Source organism: Pseudophryne corroboree, chromosome 10 (assembly GCF_028390025.1).
Source record: "Pseudophryne corroboree isolate aPseCor3 chromosome 10, aPseCor3.hap2, whole genome shotgun sequence".
Taxonomy (NCBI): domain Eukaryota; kingdom Metazoa; phylum Chordata; class Amphibia; order Anura; family Myobatrachidae; genus Pseudophryne; species Pseudophryne corroboree.
The window spans coordinates 268231538-268250452 of NC_086453.1; the positions used below are offsets into that span (position 1 = coordinate 268231538).

At 43.8% G+C, this 18915-nt stretch overlaps 1 protein-coding gene across 1 annotated transcript in view; it reads right to left on the reverse strand.

Moving 5' to 3' along the window:
- The window catches only part of LOC134965294 (uncharacterized), a 282440-nt gene that overhangs the window by 135194 nt on the left and 128331 nt on the right, over positions 1-18915 (reverse strand). Inside the window, exons 15-18 of the mRNA XM_063941773.1 lie at positions 14592-14819; positions 13999-14328; positions 4096-4506; positions 1607-1777 (exon numbers count right to left, since the gene is read on the reverse strand). Of these exons, the coding sequence (XP_063797843.1) occupies positions 1607-1777; positions 4096-4506; positions 13999-14328; positions 14592-14819 (1140 nt within the window). The remainder of the gene's footprint in view (positions 1-1606; positions 1778-4095; positions 4507-13998; positions 14329-14591; positions 14820-18915) is intronic.

The following is an 18915-nucleotide window of genomic DNA, read 5'->3' on the forward strand; positions in this document are numbered from 1 at the left end:
AGCTGTAAAAGCTTATACTGCTGAGTGCTCTCCCAATGGGGGTCATTCCGAGTTGTTCGCTAGCTGTTTTCATTTGCAGAGCAGCGATTAGGTAAAAGCAGCACTTCTGCGTATGCGGCACAATGCACACGCGTGACGTACTTTCACAACAGCTGATGCAGTTTCACACCAGGTCTAGCAACGCTTTTCAATCGCACTGCTGGCCGCAGAGTGATCGACAGGAAGTGGGTGTTGCTGGGTGGTAATTGACCGTTTACGGGGAGTGTGTGTAAAAATGCAGGCATGTCAGATACAAATGCGGGCGTGCCTGGGGAAACGCAGGCGTGGCTGGCCGAAATCAGGGCGTGTTCGTGACATCAAAACAGGAACTATTCAGTCTGAGGTGATCGCAAGCTAGGAGTAGGTCTCGAGCTGCTCAGAAACTGCACAATCTTTTTTTGTAGCAGTGCTGCGATCCTTTAGTTCGCACTTCTGCTAAGCTAAGATACACTCCCAGAGGGTGGCGGCTTAGCGTTTGCATGGCTGATAAAAGCAGCTAGCGAACGAACAACTCCAATGGCCAATGAGTGTTACTGTGCATACATTGGAAATAGTGACAATGCAATCTGAAGATGGCATTAACTATCAGACTTAAGTTCTGAAAACCTTACTTTATTAGAGTTTCATAAATAGAACATTCACAATGTCCAATACATTGTTTGGGGATAGTGGTCAGCTACAATGCTAAAAGTATAAATGGAGATATTGAAAATTATAGGCTAAATAAAAAAATAAATAAATAAATAAATAAATAAATATAATTTTTGCATGCATTTAGTGATAATCATTAACAGGACAAATAGGTTTGATAAATAGGCTCCTTCCTTTTTAATTGTCATGGCAGTATTTTATCAACAATATTAATTAAACTGTTACTTGGAGAATTCGATTTTCTGTAGCATGAGAACTAAAGATACATTTGTAAAAACCTAGGAGCATTGGTTACAGTGTCATTCCCCAACCCAATTGTATCAAATATTTCATGTAGAACTTCAATATTTGTAAATACAAACATCTTTATAGCTTCTCATATGCAGTCTATGTCATGTTTTCCTCCCAAGTACTATTAATATAAAAATGCATTATTTAAGTTATACTTCTGCTTATATAATTCATCTTTATTCCCAGACAGACTAGTATATGCAAAATCTAAAGCAGTCCACGGATACTGTACCAGCCTCCTGGTTCTAATTATAATACCTGGTTCCTGTAACTATAGCACATAGACTAGGACTGAATTCAATTATTCTTCATGAAACTTTAATACAAGTCCATACTGTGCAATAAAACGAAAACCTGGGAATACAAACTCTTCCTGACTGGGAAATACATTTCTATGGATCTTACCAATAGTAGAGTCCTTTATAAATCAATTTGTGTGTGTGTGTTTAGTTAATCTGTGATATTCAGAATAAATGCTTACTGTATTTCATAGAGACTAGTAGTGATGATTTAAGCATGGACCATTTGGTTACCATTTCTCCTTCAATAAGTTCCGCAGACATGAACTATAATATTATATGATATACTGTATGTGCATAGCGTTGAGTGGGTTACCATTTTATACCTGTGCCCTGGTAGTCTTCCATTGTTCCGGCCAGTGGAACTAGGTGGCCTTTGCTAAAATCATGTTCAACTCCAAGGATTGGGACCATCATATCAGAAGGTCCAGGATCTGGGATCTCCATTCCAAGGACAGCAGGAATCCACAGCTCGGTTTTGTGATACCTTATCAGTCCTAATGCATGTAATACATGATGAAACAAGTAACAATTGACCATATTCACTTTAATTATGAAACAAACAAATAAATTTCGGTAAGGAGCTGATCTTCTTTTTGGCCTCAGATGCCTGATGTCTACAAATACCATTTATATAATCATATACTGCTGCTTACATAGCTAAGTGGTATACTGTATATCAGTGACAGGTGTTGGGCGGCCCATTAAACCTTCACCTGGGACAACCAGCTTAATGTTAACTTAAATCATTAAGTAGAGAATGAGACTGAATGTCATGGGAGCAGCTGACTCTCACATAACTTGACCAAAAAAAAAGGAAAGAAAGGAAATCAGCTTCCTTACAGCAACACTCTCTCCCTTCCCACAAAAAGATTTTTACATTAAAATGATAGTACTTTATTAGTGACCAATTAAAAAGATTTAATACCCTTATGTGATATATGTCACTATTATTTCCACATATGAAGTATTATATGTTCCTCTTATTTTTATTGGGGGTCACACAAGCAAAATATATAAAATATAGAATAGAGTAACGTGTAGAAAAAGTGTAAAGAAACATTATTCTGTGTAAAATAAAATGTGATTTAAAATCGAATGCTTATGCACTGTCTTTATTCCACAATAATTCCTATAATGTTTCTGATTATATTCTGCTCATGAATCTTCACTTTAGTTATTCTTAACAGTAATGTTGCATAATGATTACAAATGTAGCAGTACCGTCACAGGTATTTGCTACTTCTCTCTACTGTAATTACTATTGTAACACATGTTGCTTCTCTGTGACACTCTTAAGATTAGCAGCTCTATATTGTAGTATATATTGGTGATTTTTACTGATTGTACATGTAACGTCATGTGATAATGAGGGAGTTATAATCTCAGCACACACAGTTGTTACTTTGTATACTCTGAATGATTCTTTCAAACTTAATACTACTGTGTTATTTCCTTCCCATATTCAATTACAAAACATGTAAGCCCACATGTCAACTACTATATTTGGTTGTTTAAATTATACTTGAATACTGGTGTTATTTTTATTAATTTCTTTTAGCCCAGATTTCAATTGGGTCTTTAATTAACCACACACCGTTTGATTAAACATACAGTACATTGATGTTGTATTCTACCCACTGCTAACAACCAGATAGGAAAGGAAATAGAATGCACGCTACAGCTTAATAAATATATATTTTATCTGGTATTACTATTATGATGTTACACAGTATTAGCACACGCTGTTTATGACTGGGAGCTGTGTGATGATATCTCCTATTGTTATGTCTCCTACATTACATTCACAGAAGCAGGAGATATTCCAGTGCCCTATTCACATCTGAATTGGCTGCCATAACAATCAGTATATATGCTGCATTTTTATGTATTAGTTATCACTGCAAAAATTCAAGATACAGGTATTTTTCAGATTAAAGGTGCAGACAGTGCATAGTGATGCCTATGCGCATTTCACTTGCTTTAAGCTTCCTCAGGGCTATAGTATCCAGCGCCTGCCATTTGAAACATATTGAAATATATTGAAACATATCTTAATCTCTGACGATAGGCTCCCACCCCCTATAATATGTTTCAAACGGCGGGCACCATATTTATATGGTTTTCACATAACTTGACCTTCTCCACACAACACAAGGATGGCCATGCACCATGTGATCTTCCTACCTCCACAGGCGCCAGAATCAGTGACAGGATATGCAATTGCCTTTACTCTGGGATTCATTTACATTAATCATGTAATGAGTGACTATGAGAATACTGATCGGTGATCACTGGTACTCCAGTGAATGCGGGTGGGCATGTGGAGAGATATGAGCAACATAGTGGAGGAGGGAGGTAAATGGGGGGTGAAGTAACATGTGGGGAAGTCTGAATGGAGTTTTAAGGTATATGTGAGGAGGGGTCTGAGTGGCACATGAGAACATTTTGTGGTGAATAAGGGTCTGAGTGCATAATTGAAAATTGATGTATTAAAATACTGTTGGTCAAACTAGAGTTTTGGTATTTTTACATAGATTAAGAGTAATATGCACTGGAAGTGAATCGGGTTCCGATTGTATATGTTTTGAATTTTCCTTTTTAGTTGACATTTCGCATTAGAGAATACAATTGCTATACAGTGTTTATCCAGATTGGCAGCAAAGATTTTTTTTTAAACAAATCAATATCTATGCTTGATGCTTAGAGAGTGTGGTTGCAAGCCAATATATATATATATATATATATATATCTATCTAGCAAGTGCTTAACTAAAGGGGCAATAGGATGAAAAGTGCTGTCTTGCATAACTCACCCAAGTTTCCACCATGTAACTTAATGTCTACTGCCATTTTCAGCTGGCTAGTAACATTGTGCAACTTTGATATCACATGTTGGTTCCTTAATGTAGCGGCTTTCTTCATGCTTTCCAAAGCTTTAGTTAGGGCAGTAGAAGCATGCTCAAACTCTTCCTTTACAACAGGTAGGTCTTCTGAGAACAATTCTCTGTGTGCTTTCAACTTGTCAATGACAGCAATTTGAGCCATCATTAGGTTTGAGTCTAACAGGGCCTGATAGCCTCCAGCATGAGGTGCCACCTTATCCTCCTGGACAATAGCTCCCTGAAGTCTAACCTTCTTCCCACTCAATGGCTCATGGAAGATATCTCCCAAAACAGATATAGAGCCTGAAGAAGACACTAGACCTCCCAGCGGAACTACATCTCCTATAAATATATAAAGCAGATGATAAAAATAATGAGAGAAAACGAATCCAAGTCATTACATATACACAATGGGGTCAATTTACTAAGGTGGGATTTTTTTTTGAGAACTGGTAATGTTGCCTAATTACAAGAAATGGTCTTTACAATTATGAAGAGGTTGCTCAAGAGGCTTATGAAATTTTCTGATTAAAGGAATTCACAATAACGTTAGAAACACAACCTTGGTGAAAAGCATGTTAATGATGGATAAAATGTACATGATGAAAAGCATGTATATAAGGGGAAAGTGGATTACTCACCCGCCACCCAGATGAGTAGTCTATGTCCAGGAGGGACACTAAGCTTGTAAAAGATCTGCAATTTCATGCTAAAAAACAGCTATCATGGTGCAAGCACCAAGATGGTCCATAGATCCTCACAAACTTGACAATATTGATGAGAGGCAGATCCAAATATCTTACTGTATGTAATGTATTCTAGTGAGAACCAGGTGCCCTCTGTAATAAACTTTAAATGCGTGTATATGGCTGATGTGTACAGTTTTTCCTTGATGGTGGAACATGAGTCATTGTCTGGAGATGGACCCACATCAGCTTCCCATTGAGATTACTATTTAGGAATACGGTTTTGCTTTGAAGAAAGAGGAATATTTTTTGTTCTCCTGTTAAAAGCCATTCATATTCGCATCCTTTTCACATTTTTAAGAAATGGACCCATTCATTAAAGTTGCAACACTCCTGTGTGCACTGATGTCCCAATGTGCTTCTTATCTCCATACACTACTATGGGGATGATAATTCACCATGCTACAAAAACTGAAAGTTTGACTGCCAGCACCAACACCACCTTCAGGTGGTATTAGCCAACTGAGCAATGCTCCTTCCTACGTTCCTCCATTTGGACCCCTCCTGCAACCTTTGATACTTGCAGTTTGCATGTATGATTGAAGTGTTAACTTTTGCTTTTGAAAGTGGTAGTGAAGGGCTTCGCAGGACCGCTGCTGTCTGGAGCAGGTGTCCTGTCACCAAAGCAATACTGAATTGTTCCATTAGACTAGTGTCTGCCAGCGCAAAACACGACAAATTAGATACTGAAATTTTGCTTTGCCATCACATGGTAATTATTAGGCCCCTTCATTTGCTTATATATATTGTAGACTAAAGAGTTTCTGGAAAGCTGCAAATAAGTGGAACTTGTGTAATAAGCCCATACAGGCTAGATACATATAAAACTGAAAAAAATAAGATGCACAGTATAAAATCAGAAAATGACTATACGAATATTACACAGTGTTCTATTGGCCAATCTGGGTATCCAAAGAGTTAAGAAGAACAGAATGCTTGCTCACAGCACATAAATCTAAAAAAAATGCTGAAATATCTTCTTTCCTTTGGCATCTGAACAAGCAATGATTTTTCTACAGCAGAGTAAGTACTTTATAAACAAAATCAGTACCGAGGCACTCTTTGAAAATCGATAAAAGCTTCTCTGTTGACACTTCATTATACAAATTCCTTAAAAGCTCATTAAATTAATATTTTTCTTCAACAGATGCCAAAATATAATATAATCATGCACTGTGTTTTCTCACTACGTAACTTTATTTGCTTAACCTGTGGTTACATTTACAGTAGGGTGAATATTGATTAATGATGAGTTAAGGCATAAGCATTATTTTTCCATCAAAAATATAGCAAAATAAATTAATATCTAAAAACACATATTTATATATATATATTATTAAAATACTGATCCTGGATCCTTTAGGGCAGGATGACTAATCTTTGGAGCTGATGACCTGAAATAGCTTTCTCACCTCTGTATTTAAAAATGGTTTGTGTATTTTGTACAATTCTAAACTTCTGTATTATGTTCATGATATCTGTAAAGCACCTTGAGTCTTTTTAGAAAAAAGCGCTCTATAAATATTATTATTATTTATTTATATGGCGCCACATGGGATCCGCAGCGCCCAATTACAGAGTAAACAAATAAGCAAAACATGAAGACAGTGACTTACAGTCCAATACAATATAGGACAAGTACAGGGTATATAAACATAGCTAAACAGCACTGAAATAAATATCAAGGTGGCAGAAAACAGAAAGATTTGGTGCCGTCAAAGGGAGTATTAAAATAAGATTTTACTTACCGATAAATCTATTTCTCGTAGTCCGTAGTGGATGCTGGGGACTCCGTCAGGACCATGGGGATATAGCGGCTCCGCAGGAGACAGGGCACAATAATAAAAGCTTTAGGATCAGGTGGTGTGCACTGGCTCCTCCCCCTATGACCCCCCTCCAAGCCTCAGTTAGGATACTGTGCCCGGACGAGCGTGCATAATAAGGAAGGATATTGAATCCCGGGTAAGACTCATACCAGCCACACCAATCACACCGTACAACCTGTGATCTGAACCCAGTTAACAGTATGATAACAACGAAGGAGCCTCTGAAAAGATGGCTCACAACAAGAATAACCCGATTTTTGTAACAATAACTATGTACAAGTATTGCAGACAATCCGCACTTGGGATGGGCGCCCAGCATCCACTACGGACTACGAGAAATAGATTTATCGGTAAGTAAAATCTTATTTTCTCTGACGTCCTAGTGGATGCTGGGGACTCCGTCAGGACCATGGGGATTATACCAAAGCTCCCAAACGGGCGGGAGAGTGCGGATGACCCTGCAGCACCGAATGAGAGAACTCCATGTCCTCCTCAGCCAGGGTATCAAATTTGTAGAATTTTGCAAACGTGTTTTCCCCTGACCAAGTAACTGCTCGGCAAAGTTGTAAAGCCGAGACCCCTCGGGCAGTCGCCCAAGATGAGCCCCCTTCCTTTTGGAATGGGCTTTTACCGATTTTGGCTGTGGCAGGCCTGCCACAGAATGTGTAAACTGAATTGTATTACAAATCCAGCGAGCAATCGTCTGCTTAGAAGCAGGAGCACCCATCTTGTTGGGTGCATACAGGCTAAACAGCGAGTCAGATTTTCTGACTCCAGCCTTCCTGGAAACATATTTTTCAGGGCCCTGACAACGTCAAGTAACTTTGAGTCCTCCAAGTCCCTAGTACCCGCAGGTACCACAATAGGTTGGTTCATGTGAAAAACAGAAAACACCTTAAGGAGAAATTGAGGACGAGTCCTCAATTCTGCCCTGTCAGAATGAAAAATTAAGTAAGGGCTTTATATATGATAAAGCCGCCAATTCTGACACACGCCTGGCTGAAGCCAGGGCTAATAGCATCGTCACCTTCCATGTGAGATATTTTAAGTCCACAGTGGTGAGTGGTTCAAACCAATGTGACTTTAGGAAACTCAAAACAACATTGAGATCCCAAGGTGCCACTGGGGCACAAAAGGAGGCTGTATATGCAGTACCCCTTTTACAAACATCTGAACGTCAGGGACTAAAGCCAGTTCTTTCTGGAAGAAATTCGACAGGGCCGAAATTTGAACCTTAATGGACCCTAATTTTAGGCCCATAGACAGTCCTGTTTTCAGGAAATGTAGGAAACGACCCAGTTGGAATTCCTCTGTAGGGGCCTTCTTGGCCTCACACCACGCAACATATCTTCGCCAAATGCGGTGAAAATGTTTTGCGGTTACATCCTTCCTGTCTTCGACCAGGGTAGGGATGACTTCATCTGGAATGCCCTTTCAGGATCCGGCGTTCAACCGCCATGCCGTCAAACGCGGCCGCGGTAAGTCTTGGAACAGACAAGGCCCCTGCTGGAGCAGGTCCTTTCTTAAAGGTAGAGGCCACGGGTCTTCCGTGAACATCTCTTGAAGTTTCGGGTACCAAGTCCTTCTTGGCCAATCCGGAACCACGAGTATCATTCTTACTCATCTCCCTCTTATGATTCTCAGTACTTTTTGTATGAGAGGCATAGGAGGGAACACATACTCTGACTGGTGCATCCACAGTGTTACCAGAGCGTCCACCGCTATTGCCTGAGGGTCCCTTGACCTGGCGCAATATCTAGTTTTTTGTTCAGGCGGGACGCCATCATGTCCACCTTTGGTTTTTCACAACGGTTTACAATCATGTGGAAGACTTCCCGATGAAGTCCCCACTCTCCCGGGTGGAGGTCATGCCTGCTGAGGAAGTCTGCTTCCCAGTTTTCCACTCCCGGAATGAACACTGCTGAGAGTGTTATCACATGATTTTTCGCCCAGCGAAGAATCCTTGCAGTTTCTGCCATTTCCCTCCTGCTTCTTGTGCCGCCCTGTCTGTTTACGTGGGCGACTGCCGTGATGTTGTCCCACTGGATCAATACCGGCTGACCTTGAAGCAGAGGTCTTGCTAAGCTTAGAGCATTGTAAATTGCCCTTAGCTCCAGTATATTTATGTGGAGAGAAGTCTCCAGACTCGATCACACTCTCTGGAAATTTTTTCCTTGTGTGACTGCTCCCCAGCCACTCAGGCTGGCATCCGTGGTCACCAGGACCCAGTCCTGAATGCCGAATCTGCGGCCCTTTCATAGATGAGCACTCTGCAGCCACCGCAGAAGAAACACCCTTGTCCTTGGAGACAGGGTTATCCGCTGATGCATCTGAAGATGCGATCCGGACCATTTTTCCAGCAGATCCCACGTAAAGGTTCTTGCGTGAAATCTACCGAATGGGATCGCTTTGTAAGAAACCACCATTTTTCACAGGATCCTTGTGCAATGATGCACTGATACTTTTCCTGGTTTTAGGAGGTTCCTGACTAGCTCGGATAACTCCCTGGCTTTCTTCTCCGGGAGAAAACATCCTTTTCTGGACTGTGTCCAGAATCATCCCTAGGAACAGTAGACGTGTCGTCGGAAAAAACTGCGATTTTGGAATATTTAGAATCCACTCGTGCTGTCGTAGAACTACTTAAGATAGTGCTACTCCGACCTCCAACTGTTCTCTGGACCTTGCCCTTATCAGGAAAGCGTCCATATTTCTTTTAAGAAGAATCATCATTTCGGCCATTACCTTGGTAAAGACCCGGGGTGCCGTGGACAATCCAAACGGCAGCGTCTGAACTGATAGTGACAGTTCTGTACCACGAACCTGAGGTACCCTTGGTGAGAAGGGCAAATTTGGACATGTAGGTAAGCGTCCCTGATATCCAGTGACACCATATCGTCCCCTTCTTCCTGGTTCGCTATCACTGCTCTGAGTGACTCCATCTTGATTTGAACGCTTGTATGTAAGTGTTCAAATATTTCAGATCTCACCTAGCCGTCTGGCTTCAGTACCACAATATAGTGTGGAATAATACCCCTTCCCTTGTTGTAGAAGGGGTACTTTGATTATCACCTGCTGGGAATACAGCCTGTGAATTGTTCCCAATACTGCCTCCCTGTCGGAGGGAGACGTTGGTAAAGCAGACTTCAGGAACTTGTGAGGGGGAGACGTCTCGAATTTCCAATGTACACCTGGGATACTACGTGTAGGATCCAGGAGTCCACTTGTGAGTGAGCCCACTGCGTGCTGAAACTCTTGAGATGACCCCCTACCGCACCAGAGTCCGCTTGTACGGCCCCAGCGTCATGCTGCGGACTTGGCAGAAGCTGTGGAGGGCTTCTGTTCCTGGGAATGGGCTGCCTGCTGCAGTCTTCTTCCCTTTCCTCTACCCCTGGGCAGATATGACTGGCCCTTTTGCCCGCCTGCCCTTATGGGGACGAAAGGACTGAGACTGAAAAGACTGTGTCCTTTTCTGCTGAGATGTGACTTGGGGTAACAAAAGGTGGATTTTTCAGCTGTTGCCATGGCCACCAGGTCCGATGGACCGCCCCTTTATACGGCAATACTTCCATGTGCCGTCTGGAATCTGCATCACCTGACCACTGTCGTCTGGCAGATATGGACATCACATTTACTCTTGATGCCAGAATGCAAATATCCCTCTGCGCATCTCGCATATATAGAAATGCATCCTTAAAATGCTCTATAGTCAATAAAATCTTGTCCCTGTCAAGGGTATCAATATTTTCAGTCAGGAAATCCGACCAAGCCCCCTCAGCGCTGCACATCCAGGCTGAGGCGATTGCTGGTCGTAGTATAACACCAGTATATGTGTATATACTTTTAGGATATTTTTCAGCTTCCTATCAGCTGGCTCCTTGAGGGCTGCCGTATCTGGAGACGGTAACGCCACTTGTTTTTATAAGCGTGTGAGCGCCTTATTCACCCTAAGGTGTGTTTCCCAACTCGCCCTAACTTCTGGCGGGAAAGGGTATACCGCCAATAATTTTCTATCGGAGGAAACCCACGTATCATCACACACTTCATTTAATTTATCTGATTCAGGAAAAACTACAAGTAGTTTATTCACACCCTACATAATACCCTTATTTGTGGTACTTGTAGTATCAGAAATATGTAACACCTCCTTCATTGCCCTTAACATGAAACGTGTGGCCCTAAAGGAAAATACGTTTGTTTCTTCACCGTCGACACTGGAGTCAGTGTCCGTGTCTGTGTTGACCGACTGAGGTAAATGGGCGTTTTTACAAGCCCCTGACGGTGTCTGAGACGCCTGGACAGGTACTAATTTGTTTGCCGGCCGTCTCATGTCGTCAACCGACCTTGCAGCGTGTTGACATTATCACGTAATTCCTAAATAAGCCATCCATTCCAGTGTCGACTCCCTAGAGAGTGACATCACCAATACAGGCAATTTGCTCCGCCTCCTCACCAACATCGTCCTCCTACATGTCGACACACACGTACCGACACACAGCACACACACAGGGAATGCTCTGACAGAGGACAGGACCCCACTAGCCCTTTGGGGAGACAGAGGGAGAGTTTGCCAGCACACACCAAAAACGCTATAATTATACAGGGACAACCCCTTATACAAGTGTTTTCCCTTATAGCATTTTTATATATGTAATATCGCCAAATAAGTGCCCCCCCTCTCTGTTTTAACCCTGTTTCTGTAGTGCAGTGCAGGGGAGAGCCTGGGAGCCTTCCTCACAGCAGAGCTGAGCAGGAAAATGGCGCCGTGTGCTGAGGAGAATAGGCCCCGCCCCCTTTTTGGCGGGCTCTTCTCCCGGAGTTTGTGAGATCTGGCAGGGGTTAAATACATCCATATAGCCTCAAGGGCTATATGTGATGTATTTTAGCCATAAAAAGGTATTATACATTGCTGCCCAGGGCGCCCCCCCCAGCGCCCTGCACCCTCAGTGACAGTTGGTGACTGTTGGTGAAGTGTGCTGACAACAATGGCGCACAGCTGCAGTGCTGTGCGCTACCTTATGAAGACTGAAAGTCTTCTGCCGCCTGTTTCTGGACCTCTTCAACTTCGGCATCTGTAAGGGGGGTCGGCGGCACGGCTCCGGGACGAACCCCAGGGTGAGACCTGTGTTCCGACTCCCTCTGGAGCTAATGGTGTCCAGTAGCCTAAGAAGCAAATCCATCCTGCATGCAGGTGAGTTTTCTTCTCTCCCCTAAGTCCCTCGTAGCAGTGAGCCTGTTGCCAGCAGGACTCACTGAAAATAAAAAACCTAACTTAAACTTTTATTCTAAGCAGCTCAGGAGAGCCACCTAGATTGCACCCTTCTCGTCGGGCACAAAAATCTAACTGAGGCTTGGAGGGGGGTCATAGGGGGAGGAGCCAGTGCACACCACCTGATCCTAAAGCTTTTATTATTGTGCCCTGTCTCCTGCGGAGCCGCTATATCCCCATGGTCCTGACGGAGTCCCCAGCATCCACTAGGACGTCAGAGAAATAGATAATAGGTTAAGTAAGAGACGTAAAAGCACATGAGGGAAGAGGACCCTGCTCGTGAGAGCTTACATTCTAAAGGGGAGGGGCACACAGACATGAGTGACACAGATGGGGTAGAAAGTGAGCGTTTATTATTACTATTATTATTATCATTCATGTATAATCCCTGGCCCTTCTATTAAAGGCCTGAGGGCTCCTGTTAGTTATTGTAAGTAGTCAATTTGCCATGAGTTGCAGAGGCAGAAACCAATGTACTGGAGTCATTCAATATTGCCCGGGTTCCTCGGTAGCTGCTCCGAAAAGCACAAAGCTTTAGTTTAAAACAATGGGCCTAATTCAGACCTGATTGCTGCAGCAAATTTGTTAGCAAATGGGCAAAACCATGTGCACTGCAGGGGGGGGGCAGATATAACATGTGCAGACAGAGTTAGATTTGGGTGGGTTATATTGTTTCTGTGCAGGGTAAATACTGGCTGTTTTATTTTTACACTGCAATTTAGATTTCAGGTTAAACACACCACACCCAAATCTAACTCTCTCTGAACATGTTATATCTGCCCCACCTGCAGTGCACATGGTTTTGCCCATTTGCTAACAAATTTGCTGGTGCGATCAGGTCTGAATTAGGCCCTATGTTTGCAACATACCTACTCTATGGGAATTAGCAATAATTGGGAAATATTGTCACTAATCAGGGCAACCGCTGTAAAAATCTGATATTTCTCCATGGTAACTTCTTCTCTGGGGGGTTAGGGTTAGGCACTGGGGGGGGTAAGGGGTTTGGTTAGCCCTAGCTTCCACCCCTGGGAGGTTGGCCATAGCTGCCACCCCCCAAGGGTTAGGGTTAGGCTAGGGGAGTGTAAAAATACTTACACCATCTGATATCGGGACCTTCAGTGTTGGGATGCCACTTTTGGTCATGTGACCTCCGGCACCCCGACCGCAGGTATTACATACCGAACCCCCAGTTGCTGCTAACTAAATGCTAAGATAGGTAGCATGCATGCTTTTCACACTAACAAAAAATGAGATCTGTTCTGTGGAACAAGGCAGACGTGAGATTCCAGGGGTGGACAGTGCACAGGGTGTTCCTTGTTTAGCAAGCCCAGAAAACATTTCTTTATTCACAAATGAACTATTATCCATTGTCTATATGTTCAGTGGGATGGTATTTGCACCTTCCATGCAGGGCTCTATTAAGGTTTGTTGGGGCACCAGTGCAAATAACTTGATGGAGAATATACAAGTAAAATTGTTTATATGATATGTTGGCGATGTTACAAATGTAACACACTATAGTGTCCCCTGTTCACATTATGCCACAGAGAAAACTCTGTTCACATTATGCCATATGGCCCCCCACACTGGTGATGTAGGCATGTGTGGGGGACCCTGGACGACAGTCCCAGCTGCCCTGTTGGTAATTCAGCACTGGTTTTAGGCACTCCTTATAGTGGACTCTAATGTAAAAAAGCACTGTCATTTAGGGCATTGACCTTTGTGATAACCCCAACATTTATTAATTTAATGGATACGTCTCAAATAAACTTTTTAGGAGCAACGTTGAAAATAAACCACGGTGCTATACTAAAGAGGTAATGGAATGGATATAGTAAGTACATTTCATCACACACATTGTACAGTAGGTCTACGATTGTGTGCGCTGCAAGAGAGTGTGCAACAGTTTGCTCATATATACACATATATATATATATATATATATATATAAAAGAAAAAAACATGTCTCTACAAGTTACAGTATTGTGGTAATTACCCGTGGTGTTATCTATGCCAACACCTAGAACTGGATACAGTTTTCCTCTAGCTCCCACCATAGGACCTCCAATTTCAATTGGAGACAGTGTGTTTGTTAGGGGATGCATATATGTCCCTGCTACTGCCAGCCATTGGCGTGTTCTGGGATGTCTTGTTACCGCCAGTATAGGAACTTCCAGACCTGATGTTGGATCCACCATTCTTGTGAAGTTTTCGCACTGAGCTTGATGTAGATCAGAGAGCTTACAATCCACTGGTAAGCCTGTACTTGGATTCACCGGGTAATTGACATATGGCAATATTGACCTTCCTGTTTTCCAAATTTTACCTAGAATATAAAAAGTTGAATCTTTAGCTCAAAATGTAAATAAACAGTGATATAAGTAGTTCCATGTACAGGGCTCCAGACTACCAGCATGCTTGTTATCTGCTGCAATAAAACACAATGCAAATTATATGGCAGTACAGGATTATTTCAATAATATGCTCTAAACAACATACTGTATATAAAGTTTCCACAGGTCATTGTGACTGTTACCCATTTAGATTGTGACAGTGCTTTATCTATTTCCTTTTGCTGATGATTCTTACCCAATGCTGAATCTACAGTAGAGATAAGCTGAGAGGTAGCTGGGTCATAACCGACATTCCCAGCTATAGGGAGGACCTTCCCTGTATCACTGTGCAGGAAGAAACCACTAGGAACCGGCGTCAGATAGTTACTGGACAGAAGCATGACGGAGTGCGGCTTAGGTGTGATTAGTCCAAGTACAGGGTCCACAGACACAAACTCACTCTCCTGTACTGAACCATCCAGAGCTTAAACACAGGGAAACAAACACAATTAAAGTCTTGTGCTGTGTATACATGAATCTGCTCCACTTCTATTTTTAAGCAAACATTTGAATTTTGCTTAATATTCCTAAGTATAAATAGTGCACATCCAATACACAACAATTAAAAACTAAAATGTATTTGTGGAAGGGAACTGTGTAAGGATCTAGTTCCATGACCTTGGCCATTTTGTAATTATACATAATAAACTGTTTTACCAAATAATAAGATTTTAAACCTACCGGTAAATCTTTATCTCCTAGTCCGTAGACAATGCTGGGGACTCCGTAAGGACCATGGGGTATAGACGGGCTCCGCAGGAGACATGGGCACTCCAAAGACTTTAGAATGGGTGTGCACTGGCTCCTCCCTCTATGCCCCTCCTCCAGACCTCAGTTAGAGAAACTGTGCCCAGAGTAGACGAGGAAAGGATTTTTGTTAATCTAAGGGCAAGTTTCATACCAGCCCACACCATCCACACCGTATAACATGGAATATACGCAACCAGTTAACAGTATGAACAATACAGTATCAGCCAAAGACTGATCTTAACTGTAACATAACCCTTATGTAATCAACAACTATATACAAGCCTTGCAGAAATATGTCCGCACTGGGACGGGTGCCCAGCATCCTCTACGGACTAGGAGAAAAAGATTTACCGGTAGGTTTAAAATCTTATTTTCTCTTACGTCCTAGAGGATGCTGGGGACTCCGTAAGGACCATGTGGATTATACCAAAGCTCAAGACCGGGCAGGAGAGTGCGGATGACTCTGCAGCACCGATTGAGCAAACATGAGGTCCTCATCAGCCAGGGTATCAAACTTGTAGAATTTTGCAAAAATGTTTGAACCCGACCAAGTCGCCGCTCGGCAAAGCTGTAATGCCGAGATGCCTTGGGCAGCCGCCCAAGAAGAGCCCACCTTCCTAGTGGAATGGGCCTTTACCGAATTTGGTAACGGCAATCCAGCCGTAGAATGAGCCTGCTGAATCGTGTTACAGATCCAGCGAGCAATAGTCTGCTTAGAAGCAGGAGCGCCAACCTTGTTGGCTGCATACAGGACAAACAGTGCCTCTGTTTTCCTAACCCGAGCCGTCCCGGCTACGTACATTTTTAAGGCCCTGACTACAGCAAGGGACTCGGAATCCTCCAAGTCCCCCGTAGCCACAGGCAACACAATAGGTTGGTTCATATGAAACGATGAAACCACCTTAGGCAAAAATTGAGGACGAGTCCTCAACTCTGCTCTATCCACATGGAAAATCAGATAGGGGCTTTTGTGAGACAAAGCCGCCAATTCGGACACCCGCCTTGCAGATGCCAAGGCCAACAACATGACCACCTTCCAAGTGAGAAATTTTAATTCAACTGTTTGAAGAGGCTCAAACCAGTGAGATTTTAGGAACTGTAACACCACGTTAAGGTCCCATGGTGCCACTGGGGGTACAAAAGGAGGCTGGATGTGTAGCACTCCCTTTATAAAAGTCTGGACTTCTGGGAGAGAAGCCAATTCCTTCTGAAAGAATATAGATAGGGCCGAAATCTGTACCTTAATGGAGCCTAACTTCAGGCCCATATCCACTCCTGTCTGTAGGAAGTGGAGAAAACGGCCCAGGTGGAAATCTTCCGTAGGAGCATCCCTGGCTTCACACCAAGATACATACTTCCTCCAGATACGGTGATAATGTTTCGCCGTCACCTCCTTCCTAGCCTTTATCAGAGTAGGGATGACTTCCTCCGGAATACCTTTCCCAGCTAGGATTCGGTGTTCAACTGCCATGCCGTCAAACGTAACCGCGGTAAGTCTTGCAACACGCAGGGCCCCTGCTGCAACAGGTCCCCCCTGAGAGGAAGAGGCCATGGATCTTCTGTGAGCATCTCCTGAAGATCTGAATACCAGGCCCTTCGAGGCCAATCTGGAACAATGAGTATTGTCTGCACACTTTTCCGTCTTATGATTCTCAATATTTTTGAGATAAGAGGAAGAGGAGGGAACACATAGACTGACTGAAACACCCATGGTGTCACCAGGGCGTCTACCGCTACTGCCTGAGGGTACCTTGACCTGGCACAATACCTCCAAAGCTTCTTGTTGAGGCATGACGCCATCATGTCTATTTGAGGAAGTCCCCAAAGAATTGTTATCGCTGCAAAAACTTCTTGATGAAGTCCCCACTCTCCTGGATGGAGATCGTGTCTGCTGAGGAAGTCTGCTTCCCAGTTGTCCACTCCCGGAATGAAGACTGCTGACAGAGCGCTTACGTGATTTTCCGCCCAGCGAAGAATACTGGTGGCTTTCGCCATTGCCACTCTGCTCCTTGTCCCGCCTTTGCGGTTTACATGAGCCACGGCTGTGACGTTGTCTGATTGAATCAGAACCGGTAGGTCGCGAAGAAGATTCTCCGCTTGTCGTAGGCCATTGAATATGGCCCTTAATTCCAGTATGTTGATGTGTAGACAAGCCTCCTGGCTTGACCATAGTCCCTGAAAATGTCTTCCTTGTGTGACTGCTCCCCATCCTCGGAGGCTTGCATCCGTGGTCACCAGAACCCAGTCTTGAATGCCGAACCTGCGACCCTCTAGAAGGTGAGCACTCTGCAGCCACCACAGGAGAGACACCCTGGCCCTGGGGGACAGGCTTATTTTCTGATGAATTTGAAGATGGGACCCGTACCACTTGTCCAGAAGGTCCCACTGAAAAGTCCTCGCATGAAACCTGCTGAAGGGGATGGCCTCGTAGGTCGCCACCATTTTTCCCAGTACTCGAGTGCATTGATGAACTGACACTCTTTTTGGCTTTAACAGGTCTCTGACCATGTTCTGGAGTTCCTGGGCTTTTTCCATTGGGAGAAAAACCCTCTTTTGTTCCGTGTCCAGAATCATGCCTAAGAACGATAGCTGAGTCGTTGGAACCAACTGTCACTTTGGTAGATTTAGAATCCAGCCATGCTGCTGTAGCACTCTCAGGGAGAGCGACACGCTTATCAGCAACTGATCTCTCGATCTCGCTTTTATCAGGAGATTCTCCAAGTACGGGATAATTGTGACTCCCTGCCTGCGCAGGAGCACCATCATTTCCGCCATTACCTTGGTGAAAATCCTCGGGGCCGTAGAAAGCCCAAACGGCAACGTCTGAAACTGGTAATGACAGTCCTGTACAGCGAATCTCAGGTACGCCTGATGAGGGGGATATATGGGGACATGAAGGTATGCATCCTTTATGTCCAGTGACACCATAAAATCCCCCCTTCCGGGCTGGAGATAACTGCCCGGAGCAATTCCATCTTGAATTTGAACTTTTTCAAGTATAGGTTTAGGGATTTTAGATTTAGAATGGGTCTGACCGAGCCATCCGGCTTCGGAACCACAAACAGGGTTGAATAGTACCCCTTCCCCTGTTGAACTACGGGAACCTTGACAAGCACTTGCTGTTGACACAGCTTTTGAATTGCAGCTAAAACTATCTCTCTCTCTCTGGGGGAGAAGCTGGTAACGCCGATTTGAAAAATCGGCGTGGAGGCACCTCTTCGAATTCCAGCTTGTAGCCTTGGGATACAATTTCCATCGCCCAAGGATCCACGTCTGACTGAACCCAGACGTGGCTGAAGAGTCGAAGACGTGCCCCCACCGGCGCGGACTCCCTCAGTGGAGCCCCAGCGTCATGCGGTGGATTTAGTAGAAGCCGGGGAGGACTTCTGTTCCTGGGAACTAGCCGTAGCAGGCATTCGTTTCCCTCTACCCTTACCTCTGGCGAGGAAGGAAGAGCCCCGACCTCTTCTGGACTTATGCGACCGAAAGGACTGCATCTGATATTGTGGAGTTTTCTTTTGCTGTGGGGGAACATAAGGCAAAAAAGTAGATTTACCAGCGGTAGCTGTGGAAACCAGGTCCGCGAGACCTTCCCCAAATAAAACCTCACCCTTGTAAGGCAAAGCTTCCATATGCCTCTTTGAGTCGGCATCACCCGTCCATTGGTGGGTCCACAGGGCTCGCCTAGCAGAAATCGCCATGGCGTTGGCTCTCGAACCTAGCAGCCCAACGTCTCTCTGAGCGTCTCTCATATATAAGACTGCGTCTTT